The sequence below is a fragment of the Saccostrea cucullata genome, unplaced genomic scaffold (genome assembly GCF_032062105.1).
Source record: "Saccostrea cucullata isolate Sc308-1 unplaced genomic scaffold, CSIRO_AGI_Scuc_v1 ctg5367, whole genome shotgun sequence".
Classification (NCBI taxonomy): Eukaryota; Metazoa; Mollusca; class Bivalvia; order Ostreida; family Ostreidae; genus Saccostrea; species Saccostrea cuccullata.
Window position 1 is genome coordinate 1 of NW_026930462.1, and position 13885 is coordinate 13885.

Below are 13885 nucleotides of genomic sequence, written 5' to 3' on the forward strand. Positions count from 1 at the left end.
AGTAATAGGTTAAGTTTTTTCCTTGAAATTTGTGTAGGACATATTTATCTAGTTAACAAAAATACAAGAAAAGAAAATAACTGTAATATATGTGAGTTGTGAGCATTTCAAATCTGAGAACTGTATATGTAATGCTTATTTTACCCTCTGCTTTAAGGTGTTCCAGCACATTATTTAAAGGGCTTTAACTCTGTTAAGGGATCATCAATTTCAATGAAACTTCATCGGCCACTTTGTATAAACCAAAGACACCAGCATGTCAAATTTCAGCAAAATCAGACAAGGTTTGTGTCCTTAAAATTGTTAAGTCGTACGAAAATTAGATCATCAGAAAGTTATCTCCCTTGCCTTGAACAGCATTTCAACCAATGAAATAATTGAAAATTTTCTCATCATGCATTTTCTACCAATCACAAAAGAGAGGAAGTGCATAGTCCGAAGACTGTAAAAAACTTCAACTATACAATACCGTCTTCCAAGGAAGACGGTAATAATATATATCATGTGTATACATATCTGAACTGTTCAACATAATTTAATTCCTCAGTTGATTCATTCACGTATAAGGTCTTTTCCATGTAAGCATTAGATCATTTTACTCATTGTTAAAATAAAAAAATAAGTCTTGATCCTGATCCTGATCTTGTAAAATTAAAATCACCGTAATTCATACGGATATCATATATGGTACACGTGCAGGGAAATTTTCGCCCCGTTTTATTTTTATCCCTTTTGCCCTAATCATAGAAGCTGTGATTGGGGGAATTTAAAACCGGCGTGACTAGACGAAATTAAATTAGGGCTTAATTGTTTGCAAGTATATATGAAAGGGCAAAAATAACACGGGACGAAAATAAACCCGGCGTGTATAGAGAATATAGTTTTAAGGGAATATATCATATACCTAGTAGTGTATCAGCCCTGATACAGGCGTTTTGGACTAGGAGAGACAGCGCTTCGGAAGTAGGACTGTCTCGCCCTCAGGGCTAAGATATCTCTGCCTCGGCCCCCCCGGGCTTGGGCCGATACCAACCGCTCGGGCTGATACCAGGGCCGAGATCAAAACAGCAGTGTGATATTCTATATAACTCAATCGCATCATCTCGGGTCAGAAAGACAACCTCCAATGTTTTAACATTGACGCAAAAATTTTAAACAATATAGAATTGCTTCATATTTAGTAAAGTATTTGAAAGACAGAGTTAAAAGACAATTCTATGGTATAAATGTACATTTGTAGGTATTTAAGACCGCGGAACATTAACTGGCAAGATTGGAAATATGCAGATTAATTCATTTCTATCTGTTACAATCAAAACATTCAGTGATATACAATGAAATGGGCGGGTACAATTCGACGCGGACGGCCGAAAAAACACTGGATTGAAATTTTCTTTTGAATTTTTTTCAATCCACCTCAGCTACACTAGAAGGCACATTACTATTGATTGACCAAGAAGACAAATTTAATTTCGGTATAGTTTGAAAATAATATATCAATCAGAATTTTCTGTCCAGTATTTTAAAGTTGAGCTCCAAACTCCTCAGATAAGATGTTTCCTTCCATTTCTTTCAAAGTTTGTGAAAAAGGAAACGGGATGAGTGTGTGTGTGGGGGGGGGGGGGTCATGGCGCGTATTCAATTTTGTTTTCCACTTGTTGGAAAGGCCCTAGAAGTGGTGACTGGAGAACGACTCATTTATTATAAACAAAAAAAAAAAAAAAAAAAAAAAGAAACGAAAAATGAGGATACGAGGGAATTAATTAATTCGACAGAATTCTGCATTCACATAAAAGTGAAAAGTTTATTGATTAAGAAATAAAACTATGCATTTGGATATTGTAGGTGTTCAAACAGGTTGATTTATATCTAAGTATTTTAAAAGTTTTATTTTTATATTTGCATAACTCTTGTTAGATTAGAAAATTAGAAAGCATTAATCATTCATTTTAATTATATTTGTCATTTTTCATTAGAGATATCTTTGCCATTTCATTTACATCAATCTAAGGCCACAACTATGTTTTCTTCCCTCGGACCTGCGCGATCACATTTTATAAAACTATATATAAATAATATTATTTTAAATTTCCCAAAACGGGAAAATTATATGCTAATTTCTGTTCTATTTCCGCTCTATTTTCGAAATTTAAATCTGCTTACTTGTATACAAGTCAGAAAAAGTATATAAAACAAATATAATTGTCCGTGCATTTTTTTTCATGTTCTGACCATATAACAACCAACAGCAATTAAAAAAGTAGTAAGTTATAAGAAATATACTATATTGCAATATTTGTCTTTGATTTTTTTTTCACAGCCTTAAATTAAGAATTACAAATTTGCGGCAATATAGCCTCTCTGATAATGTTAGCATTTTGTGGGGCGTTTCCCAAGCATCTGTTTTGGTCCATGTTAAGAGCCATTCTCTGTAATGACTTGAATTTTTATATAGGAGCTGTGGCACGCATAGTCTCAGAATTTCTCCAAACTCTCTATGATAAAAGTTATTGATACCCTAAACTGAAATCAGGCAAAAATTGGTTGCTATGTTTTATAGTTACCATGGCAACATGTCTTAAAGTTCGAAAAATGGCATTTTTTAACATGTGTAGAGCCCCATAATTAACATTTGCGGCAAAGCAAACAATTGGCAATGACTGTTTCCAAAAGTTGAAGGTCAGATGTCTCAAATGCATGATAAACATGTTTGGTAAATCAGCTATTATATACGTTACTATGGTAACAAAGTATTCAAAAGTAAAAAAAAAATCACTGAATTTTATAAAGTCATACACCTAAAAATAAAAAGCAATTATAGGATGAAATGTGACCAAATAATAGAAAAAAGAGCCTTGAAACATATACCAAGAACAAAATATGAAATTTCATTTTGGATGGCAATGGTTGCCAAGGTTTTTATACCATAGAGAGCCTTCAAAGTAGCACTCTGTATGTTTAAATCTGATCCTATCTTTTAAAAAAGCACATTTCCTCATAACTAATGATCAATTTTTAAAGATGTTGGTGTGCTCCTAGTTTTCCCATTTGAAAAAATTCAGATTAGATTCATTAAATAGAGCGTTGCTATGGAAATAAGCAGAAAATATATGCTTAGAAAACCTGAAAAATATTTTCTTTCCTTGGATACGTACCCTTAAATGTAGATTCCCAAAACTTTTATGATTGATATTTATTAACAGCTAACCTGACTTTTAATTTTGGCTATCATCCAATCTCTAAGTGGATGCAAGAAATTGGCACACAGGGCTTAATATTGATATAAAGTTCACAAAATCGAACATTTTCTCTTCTTGGTAACCATAGCAACAGTGTTGTTTTCTTCATCAAATTTTATCAATATACGATATTCAAATTCAGTTCTAACAGATAAGTACTATTCAAGCTGAGTCCTTTAATTTGTTTCTTGATTATATGGCAATTTAATTCTTAATGCAGCGAAAAAATTTCACTTTTATGCACTGGTACTTTGTTCCCATGGTAACACTGCAAAGAAGCAATTATACCCAATTTTTCTTATGGTTTTGGTGTTGAAAGGTCCTAAGGATGCATATTTGCAAGTCTTGAATTTTTATGTTTTTCCTAAAGACAGTAGCATTAACCTAACCTTAGTTACAGTTTTTGCATGGTTACACTGTGTTACCATGGCAACCATAAAAGTTATTTATAGAATAATATTGCTTATACTTATATACTTAAGGTCAAACATTTTCATTGTTTTTCTTAAGTCGTTGATTGAGTTTGAGTATGTAACACCTACCATTAGTGAATACGGAGTGTTTTTCAGCATATTTCAGCATTTTAAATGTATTCCAAATGTACCCTTGGTTACCACTTACTTAGAGATATATTCTAACCAGTTTCTTTACAGTATAAGTGACATCAAGGTGTCATGTTTTTGTGAGAATGGTTTGTTTGCTTTTTCTAGTTTTTATTAAGCCACAGTCAAGATTTTAAGTGGTTGAAAATCTCGATTTTTCAAATTTTTCCAGCTGTTGCCATAGCAACCGAGACTCTTAGCAACGAAATTTTGTTTGATATTTGTTTCTGGTGTCAATTACTAAGCATGGGTGAAGTTTCATCAAAATCGGTGACCATGCGTGGCAACGAAGTTTAAGTGGTTACAGAGAATGGCTATTAATAGTCCTCGTCCATTCGTCAATCGCCTGTACGCTGTCTAGCTCGCTCAAATTATTTAGAACACAGCATGCTGTGACAACATCCACGAAAAAGGGAAGTTTCCCATCAAATCTTTTCGAAAGTTTTCTCCATCTAGATTTGAGTCTTCCAAAAGTATTTTCTATAACCATTCGTGCGCTTGAGTGTTTGAAATTGTATTGTGCTTTTACCGGATCAAGATTTCCTTTAAAAGGTGTCATAAGAGAATTTGACAACGGGTAAGCAGCGTCGCCAATGAGATGTAATGGTACGTTTACAGTATCAATTAATAAAGAAAGTTGCGGTAAAAAAGTTGACATTTTTTTGCATATAGAGGAATGTTTGTATATTCTAGCATCATGCATGAGCCTTTCCAGGCCAACCAATATATACGTCCAAAAATCTGTAGCGATGGTCTGAAACGGCCTGCATAACTATTGAATAGAAACCTTTCCGATTATAATAGTCATTTGGATTTTCGGAAGGTGCCAAAATCTGAAAGTGAGTACCATCAATTGCGCCTATTGTTTGGGGAAAACCTCGGAAATTAAAACCATGTACAATATCGCTAGCTTCCTCCTCAGTTCTAGGGAATCTTATAACTTTTGAACACATGTTTTTCAAAGCAAATACCACATCATGGACGATTTTCCATACAGTTGATTTTCCACAGGCAAATGTTACTGCCAGAGAACGAAAATCGATATTTGTGTACCCTTATGTGGCTCTTAAATTCACTCTCCTTCCACGACAGAAAATCCGTATACAGATCACTTTCCCTGTCAAACTTCCAAGTTGATCTTTTGAATTGTAATTGATTTCGCATATTCAATAAAGAACCAATAATCAAAAAAAACAATCGTCTACGATGTCTGCGATTTTTCATGAGACGTTCCCACCTTGATTTTCTTCTTTGTTTCAGTCTAAGATATCTCTTTCCTTTGTCGATGTAGCAAATTATGATGACATTGTAAATTGACTTGGAAAAGATAGCGAAGGAAAAGGAAAAATTTGCATAGTGTTGCTTTCTCCATTTTGATAAATGTTCAAAAGGTGACGTAATTAATTTTAATGACGTCATAATACAATTAACGTCGTCAATTTTTTTTACAATCTTGCTCTTCGTAACCTTGCCATCAACATAATTTTCTGAATATTTTCTGAATATTATTATTTTTTATCGTTCAGTTTAAAAAATAAACTTGTATACTTTCAGTTAAAGATACATGCATACTTTGAACCAATTATTTACATGTGATGCAGCCTTTACGTATTTTCTGTTCTGAGCAGTTTCAATAAATTTTTGTGTTAGAAAAAATATAGCAATTTTAATATTGCTTTTACTAATTGGTTAATATCATTATTATTTCTTTTGTCTTAGCCATTGCTTAATTTCTCGCACCTGCTTACCTGGAAATATTTACAAATTTAATGCGAATTAGTTTACTTCGCATAAACGTCGTGTGAACGCTATTTAATTCGCATTAATTTAATTCGCATTAGTTTACTTCGCATTTACTTCGCATTAGTTTACTGCGAATTAAACTCGTAGTGTGAACAGGGCATAAAAAAGTAATTGAGAAATTTTTCTGTTTTAAATAGTTAAGCACGTCTCTCCTCTTTTCTAGTCCCCCAAGCCCTCTACAATTAAATGTTAAAATATTAAAACTCATTTCACTATTCCGTAGCCACCTGTATTACACAATCTAACTATGCTTTGACAAGTAAATGTTGTCTAAAAACAAAATTGTACGTTCAAGGCATTTTCGATCGAAATAAAATTTCTTTTCCAACAAACAAACATACATACATCTTTCACACAAAGACAAACACAGACAAACAAACAAAAATATTTGCATAATTCCTGGATGGCTCACAAGTTGACAAGTTTAATGTTACTTATACCTTGTTTTGACTTTCGTTGTCATCACAGTGACAGTCATGTCCATTTTATTTCACCGGATATACATGCGTCCTCGACTAACTAAAGAACCAAGTCCGGATCGCCTCATCTTTTCCGTATTTTCTTGTCAATATCATCGTATAAATCAAATTTGATTCTTCGTTTCCCGCATTCTCCGTAAATGTGCCCATTAAAGTACCATGCCGCGGATATTCTGTGGTCCTGCAGGAGTCTTGTTATAAGGGCTGCATTCTCTTGTGTCACGTCATCCGTTACTTTGACCTTGACATCATTCTGTAACTCTAGTTCTTTAATGTCCGATCGCTTCTTCATGACCTTTACTTTGGCTTCCACGGTTTTAAGCTTTATTATAATTGGCCGATGTTGGTCTTTCTTTCCTGGAATCCTATGGATTGCTAGAACGTCATCTTCTTTAATCTGTTCGCCCACTTCCTCGAGCACTTCATTCACAACCTGTAAGGGTTCTTCCCCTTTCTTCTCTGGTAAACCATGAATTTTTAAATTATTCTTCCTCGAATATTGTTCATTGAAATTTGCTTTTGAAATTGCTGACCTTGTCATCCATTCGTTTTCTTCCGTTCTGTTATGCAAGTCGTTTAATACTTCTTCGTGTTCCCTAATTTCTTTCTGCAAATCTTTGTTTTCTTGATGTAGTTTCTCATTCTCTTCTCTGAGTTTTACGACTTCATCGTTCAATTTCTTCTCAAACTTTTCTTGGTACCTACTAAATAATTTTTCTACAACACTTCTCACAACTGTTTGAATATCACTAACCTTTATTGTCTTTTTGAGTTCGTTGTTAATCTCGGTCAGCTGTGTTTGAATTGAATCCATTGTTATTTGCATGGAATTTTCCTGCGTACGTTTTGGAGAGGACTCAGAGGAAAGAATTCCCTTCTGGCTATCCTTTTGACCGTCTTTTGGAGATTTGCTAGTAGCTGGAGTAGAACCTTTACGAGTAGTAACACCAGTAGAAGGCATCTTAAAATATTTGTCAATAGTACTCATGTAGATCTACGGGCTATAAATAGATTTTACTCACTACACTATCGTTTCGATCTAATTCCTTAAAAATACCACTCCTAGATTTCAAATAAGGAAACCACTGCATGTATCCGCCCTGAGCAAGTCTGAATTCACAATTTGACCATGTTTCAGTCCTATAAAACTTGTCAACTCGGCCGCTCCACGCTCCCTTACTCGACGCGTCTTACCTCGAGCGGCGCCATTTTGGAATCCCACAAGTCAGAGTTATCTTTCTTTGCCCACCTTATACATACTACGTAAATAGAGAAAATGATGGTACCGAAAATATACAAAATGCGGTATCTGATTTAAAAACAAATTATATATCTAGTATTTGTAGAATAATCTCTGTTTTGCATACGAATATCTTGAAAAAAATATCTAAATCAAAAATTAAAAATTGCCGAAAAACAAATTCACTTCCGGTTCGGACAGGAAGTACTGAAAACACACGAAAACTACTTCAAAACAAATAGAATATCAAGATCTAATATTCCTGTAAATTTCATATCTTTACCTCAAACCGTTTCTGAGAAAAATGCTGTACAAAAGTCCATTTTAAAATTCGAAAATTGGCCATAACTTCGGACCGGAAGTGAATTTTTCAAAAAACGGAATTTTATATAAACTTCATATATCAACCTACTAACATGAGAAAAATTGTGAAAATCTATTCAGTCATCTCTGAGTAATCGAGCTCACAAAATTTGGGAGGAATAATAATAATAATAATAAAAAGAAACAACACAAACACTATAAGTCTTCCGTTGTGAACGGAAGACTTAATAATAATAATAATAGGGAAAAAGAAACCGAAGAATAACAAGAAGGTCTTCCGTTGGAGACGGAAGACCTTAATAATAAGAAACAGTAGAATCACTATAAGGTCTTCCTTGAAGACGTAAGACCTTAAAAACAGTGGAAAAGAAACCAACGAATAACAAGAAGGTCTTCCGCTGAAGACGGAAGACCTTAATAATATTTACCAACAGAATCAGTAGAAGGTCTTCCGTTGGAAACAGAAGACCGTAAAAATTGGTTTTTCAATGAAATATATAGTGTAAAAATGCAATTATGACTCACTTATGGCCATATACTGTACCTTAAGGTATACTTGCATTGTACTTAATGTGTGTGTGTGTGTGTGTGTGTGTGTGTGTGTGTGAGGGTGTGTGTGTGTGTGTGTGTCCAGCCATGAATATGGATAGAGTATTGAGTGTTTGTCTTGTCTGTGTTTAGTTCATGTTCAAAGAAACTGGACAAGATACAGAAGTACTTTTTTTGTTTGGTATGAATTTACGCTTTGTGCGCGGTCACAAATTTTCCTCGGAAATTTGTCCCATCGTACTTAAAATGCATAAAAGGCTAATAGTGAGAGTCTAAGAAATCCGCATAATTTTCTACCCATGGAATTAACAGAAATAGTGATTCCGCGGAATTATGACCCGGTGGAAAAAAGTATGTTTACAGTGTTTGTATTTTTACCAATACTCAGACTGACATTTACTGGTGAGAACTATATGAAAAATTTCTTAATGTAACATTGGTCCCCCTCAACTTTGGTCTCATCATCCCTGTTTTGTTTTTAATAACTGTTTCAAAGCAACTGTTCTTGTTGTTCTAAATGAAGATCTTTTACACAAACTTTTAATACTCTAGTAAGATACAAATTAGCGAAAGCAATTTAACTGTTAATTGGATATATATATATAAAAGCCCCGGAACCTGAAACCCCGGAACATGGTTTCATGCAAGGTCCCTGTAATCATATATAAATATATATATATTGAAAGGAAGCGCGAAAGAAGTGGACACCAACACATCAGTAGTTCTGACACAACACATTTATTTAAATACAACAAGAAACTTACAAAACAGTGGTCAGAAATTTCTGAGCCTGAGTCTCCTAATGTATTTGGGTCTGGTAGATCCTCTTTTTCTGCCCTTTTCTGTTTTTGTGCGCGGAGAAGTTCATCCTTTTTTCTGCCGTCCACCAATTTACCAGTGATGGATACTGGCCTTGAATTAATCGTTCCTCTTACGCTATTTCTGTGTATTCGGACGAACTTCACCTCAACCCCAAGATATTCCTTCAACATATTAGGAACCTGTTGATCCAGCTTTTCATCAGATGCGTATGCTAAATTATGAATCATAATATTGTCACGCATTGAACGCGATCTCATGTCTGTGATTTCTGACTCCATGTTCTGCATTCTGCGGTCCATATTTATCATCATAGCACGCATTAGATCAAGTTCACTGCGTAATTGTGCATTCTCTGATCTCACATAATATAGTTCATCACTGTTACTTTCAGATTGCTCTGCGACATACTTCAAGGAAGTCGTTAGCCCAGTTTCATGATCTTCGATCAATGACGTAATCCTTGTTAATTCGCCCTCTACATGCTCATATTTCGGTAACTTTTTACTTATACCCTGCAACGTTTTCTGTACATTTTAAGGCCGTTTTCTATAGATTCAACTTTTTCTTCCGCTATTGTTCTTTCTGTTCTTTCTGTCGATTCCTCGGGTGAACTCTGTTCAGTTCTTTTGTTCTGTGAGTTGTTTACGGTATTTCCAGAGCGTCTACCTTTAGCTTTACCGGCCTTTGAAGACATTTTTCCCTTTTTGCCGCTAAAGTCTGAATGTAACAAAGATATTCACAGATAATCACAGAGAACACACTTAAATACAATCCCTGGACAAGACATATAAAAAAATTCGACCTACATCCACCTTAAATCGACCAACTTTACTGAGCCGACACTTACACGTCCATGTTGACCGATCACCGAAATGAAATTTTGTTATCTGAAAAGAATTTTTATTAAAATCACTCTGCATAGTATGTGTGGTGGTTTTTACATTTATTTAATTGTATGTGTGTGTAATTACAGTGTATTTGTGTATATGTGCCATATTTTATTCATATTTCCTTCAATTTGTTATTACTTGTTGTTTAGAGTTATTCCCCTTTGTTTATAATCCCTCCGGGTGGGGCGCGCCCGGGTCTACAGTACCCGGCTTGGATTTACTATTATTATATGTTATGTACATTTCGTGTAATCAAGAGCAGTCATCAGTATCATTAATCATCAATTAGACGTATTTTGGGGACTGGGGCTAAATTTCTAACTACAATAATAGTAATTATCTTATTCATGGAATTTATATGATATTGTTTCATATTAATTTTGTTTTACTTGATTGTTATTTGCAACAGAATATTATACAATTATTGCTGTGTTTTGAGGTCAATACAATGATTTAGCCATCTGAGGAGTACAATATTCACCGAGCCCGGAGGGCGAGGTGAATATGGTACTTCGAAGATGGCTAAATCATTGTATTGACCGAAAAAAACAGCAATAATTGTTTTATTATATGATTCACTAATAAAATGATAAAACCCATTACTTGTTTGCATTTAATTAAGTCCTATCCAAATACAATTAAGAGAGAAGCAAAATTAAAATGTAAATCAACCTAACATGTCATATTAATTTTTTAAAGAGTTTTTAAAATCAATTTTAGTTGCCATGAAAAAAAATTATGTCAGTCTTTTTTCTAGTATAGAGTTTTAAAGGAAGGAGTATTATCAGGGAAAACTGACTGCCAAAAAGTAAAAATTGTTTTTCAGTAAAAGTGTTGGAGGAGTGTCCATGCATCCCCTCTTATCACCCTCACCCGAAAATATATATTCGCTTAACTTATCTTCACATGAAAAAAAGTTATAGTAGTTTAAATAGCTTTCCAAATTCAATTTGTATCAATTTGGAATATCCCGATCTATTTTTAGATCAATGTCAAGGAAATAAATCCTTGTATTGACCTGGAACGTCACGTGCAGGTCAATACAACGTAGTATTTTTCTAACATAGTTGGATCTCAGCCAATCAGAGAGATGAAAACTATTCAATCATATAATAAAGAATCTTATTCTTTAAACACTGAAATTCTTGTTATTCTTTTATCCTTCTGAACTCGGACTTATGTACGGGACTAACCCCTAGACAGTCCCGTTACATAGATATTTTTGGGGGCTCGTTCCGAGTATAAAAGAATATTTCGATGTTTTATCTTGGATTATTACACGTCAATTTTTACGCGGCACCTGTAAGCTAAAAATTTGGATCTGCCAAACATTTTTTTGAAACTTTCAGAGGGAGGTCTTTACAAACTGCAAGCAAGTCAACTTTGATGAGGGAAAAAGGCTTTAATTGTCGCATCTTTAGAACCAGTCTCTCAAATTTTAATAGTTCATCAGATAAAGGCACTAAACCAAAATTTGATTTTTTAATTTTAAGAAATACATTACGTAAGAGTAGGTAATCTAATTAAAGAGAAAATAGTTACTATACATACCCCGTTTTTGAAGTTTTCAGTCTGTAGAGTTGGTTGTTCTCATAGGAAAAAGACTTGGCCTGCTTCCTAATTCGCCTCTTCTCGTTCTCGGGGCAGTTACTGGGGTACTTGCCCGTAGACAGGTAGTGACACCTTCAATGGTTGGAGGTAGAATGGCAAGTGGCAGACATATGACAGATATCGCGATTCAAGCATTGAAGCAATAGCCGGAACCTAATTTACACATCTTGTTTTTTGAAAAAATTCACATGAATATCAATGTATATAATCACACATACGAATATGAAAATTTATTCAAATATATGTGGCAGTTGGCGGTAAGCAGTTCGCAGTAAGCAGTTAGCAGAAAGCAGTTGCATTGGCGGATCCAGAGGGGGGGTTCCGGGGGTTGGAACCCCCCCTTTATTTTTTGGAGAGTGAGAGGGGATAAAACGTTTTCCGAGATTATTTACATTTGTATTTGTACGTCCCACTTATTTATTGAATACAGAGATTCTCACACATTAAGTTTCCTCCAGTCACCTTCTCTATTATACTTTTTTATGAGAGAATGGTAGAAAATATTCTACTTATTTTTATATATCTAGATCTTGTATGTAGCATGCGAAGTTTAATATGATATTGGATTCCCGCGATCTTTGGCTGTGTTGGCTATACTTGTACCGTTTTTTATCATATCTAGATCTATTGAAGGAACTAACATATAACTCTGTTTCAAAGCCCACCCGCATCCCACCCCAAAAAAAGTTTTTCAAATTCTTAAAGAAAATTCTTTATACTCTTCGGAAATGATACAAATCCATTCAATTTTAAGGCTTCCGTAGTTTTTGAAACGTGTTTTTTTTTTTGGTTTTGTTTTGTTTATTTTGTATTTGTTATTTTGTTCGTACTGGGGGTACGCTTTAAAAAAAAAAAAAAAAAAAAAAAAAAAAAAAAAGGCCATAAAACAAAGATAGTATTTAGATATTTCCATACAAGTCTGTAAATCTTTGCTTGAGAGTAGGTATTTTTTTTGGGGGGGGAGGGGGGTAAGAGGGGAACAACCCTGGAACCCCTCCTTTCAAAAATTGCTGGATCCGCCCCTGAGTTGGCTGTCGTTGTGGTTGTTAACATGGTTAATGGAATTCCATTAAAAAAAAAAAAAAAAACAGCCGCACATTCTCTGATTCTGGACTGCATGAAGGTGAAATTAAAAACTTCAGGAAAATAAAACAGATTTCAATTTAAACTTAATAAAGTTGAATATTTGCAACAATTCCATTTCATTCAAGAATATCAGTTCATCGGTAACGGGATGTTTCGCGCCAATGCATGGTTCGCACCGCGATGTTTCGCGCCAATTCTGTTTCGCGCTGAGATGGTTCGCCCCACGATGTTTAGCTCCCAGAACATAAAATGTATGCTATTTATTTCGTTCGTTTTGCAAAAAAAAAAAAAAGAATTATATTATAATATCTGTAAATATTGATGTAAGTATCGAAATTTTGTAGAATATTAAATGAACATTAAATTTGACAATCAAACTTCCTGGTGGGTTATTCTATACACATGTTCTCAATAACACAAATTATATGTTTTCAAGTTCACACAGATAATTGCTGTACAACTTTATAATTGCTATAATGAAATAATTCTCACCTTTTGATCTCCAACTAATTACAATTAAATTGTTGAACACAAACGCTGAGCAAACGGGCACATTATTATTATAACATTTACGATCCGTTACCTGTGGCACCGCGTATTATTAAAAGTCATGATTTTGAGCATACAACACATATTTTTATCTAAGATTTAATAAATGATCTTAAATTATTGCAAAATAAATGAAATATAAAAAAAAGAGGGGAGATGTTTCGCGCCGAAATCGGCGCGAACCATCGGAGTGCGAAACAGAATCGGAGCGAAACATCCTGGATTCGAAATATCAGGTCATTCAAAATTATCAGGTCATCAAGTTTTGTGAATATACCTTGATATATAGCAAAATAATCTACATATTATCCACTAAAAATGTATATTTATTTAATATAGTTTCAGCTATATCATCATTAATTTTCCCCCAAAAATATGAAATAGAAAGTTAAAATTGATAATTTAATATGATATTTTTTTCATCAGGTCAAATATCAGGTCTTTAGTATGTTCCGTGCTGCGCTTGCTATTTAATGGATTCTGAAAATTTCATTTCGATCGATAAAGTATTAAGACGGAAAAATGAAAAATCTCGAGTTGCCCCGGCTTTTAATTTGCCCCGGCCCGGATTTGCCTACCCATTTTACCAACACTCTTGAACACAGGAAGTTCGAAATATATCGGGCTCGAAGTTTGACTCTGGAACCATGGAGAGACATTTCGTTTGAAAATGGCGGCACCCGAAAAACTA

At 34.2% G+C, this 13885-nt stretch overlaps 1 protein-coding gene across 1 annotated transcript; it reads right to left on the reverse strand.

The window, feature by feature from the left end:
* Positions 1–6187: 6187 nt before the first annotated feature.
* On the reverse strand, positions 6188–9752 carry LOC134228674 (uncharacterized protein MCAP_0864-like). Its single transcript, XM_062710358.1, has 3 exons — positions 9570–9752; positions 9001–9465; positions 6188–7084 (listed from the first exon to the last, which is right to left on the reverse strand). The coding sequence occupies exons 1-3, from the start codon at positions 9750–9752 to the stop codon at positions 6188–6190; spliced, it is 1545 nt and encodes a 514-aa protein (XP_062566342.1).
* Between the last annotated feature and the right edge of the window lie 4133 nt (positions 9753–13885).

Coding starts and splice junctions, on each gene's coding strand:
- LOC134228674 (XM_062710358.1), bottom strand. CDS start 9,752: ATGTCTTCAAAGGCCGGTAAAGCTAAAGGTAGACGCTCTGGAAATACC. Junction 9,466..9,569: donor TGTACAGAAAACGTTGCAGG/GTATAAGTAAAA, acceptor ACTTCCTTGAAG/TATGTCGCAGAGCAATCTGA. Junction 7,085..9,000: donor AAATTTCTGACCACTGTTTT/GTAAGTTTCTTG, acceptor AAATATTTTAAG/ATGCCTTCTACTGGTGTTAC.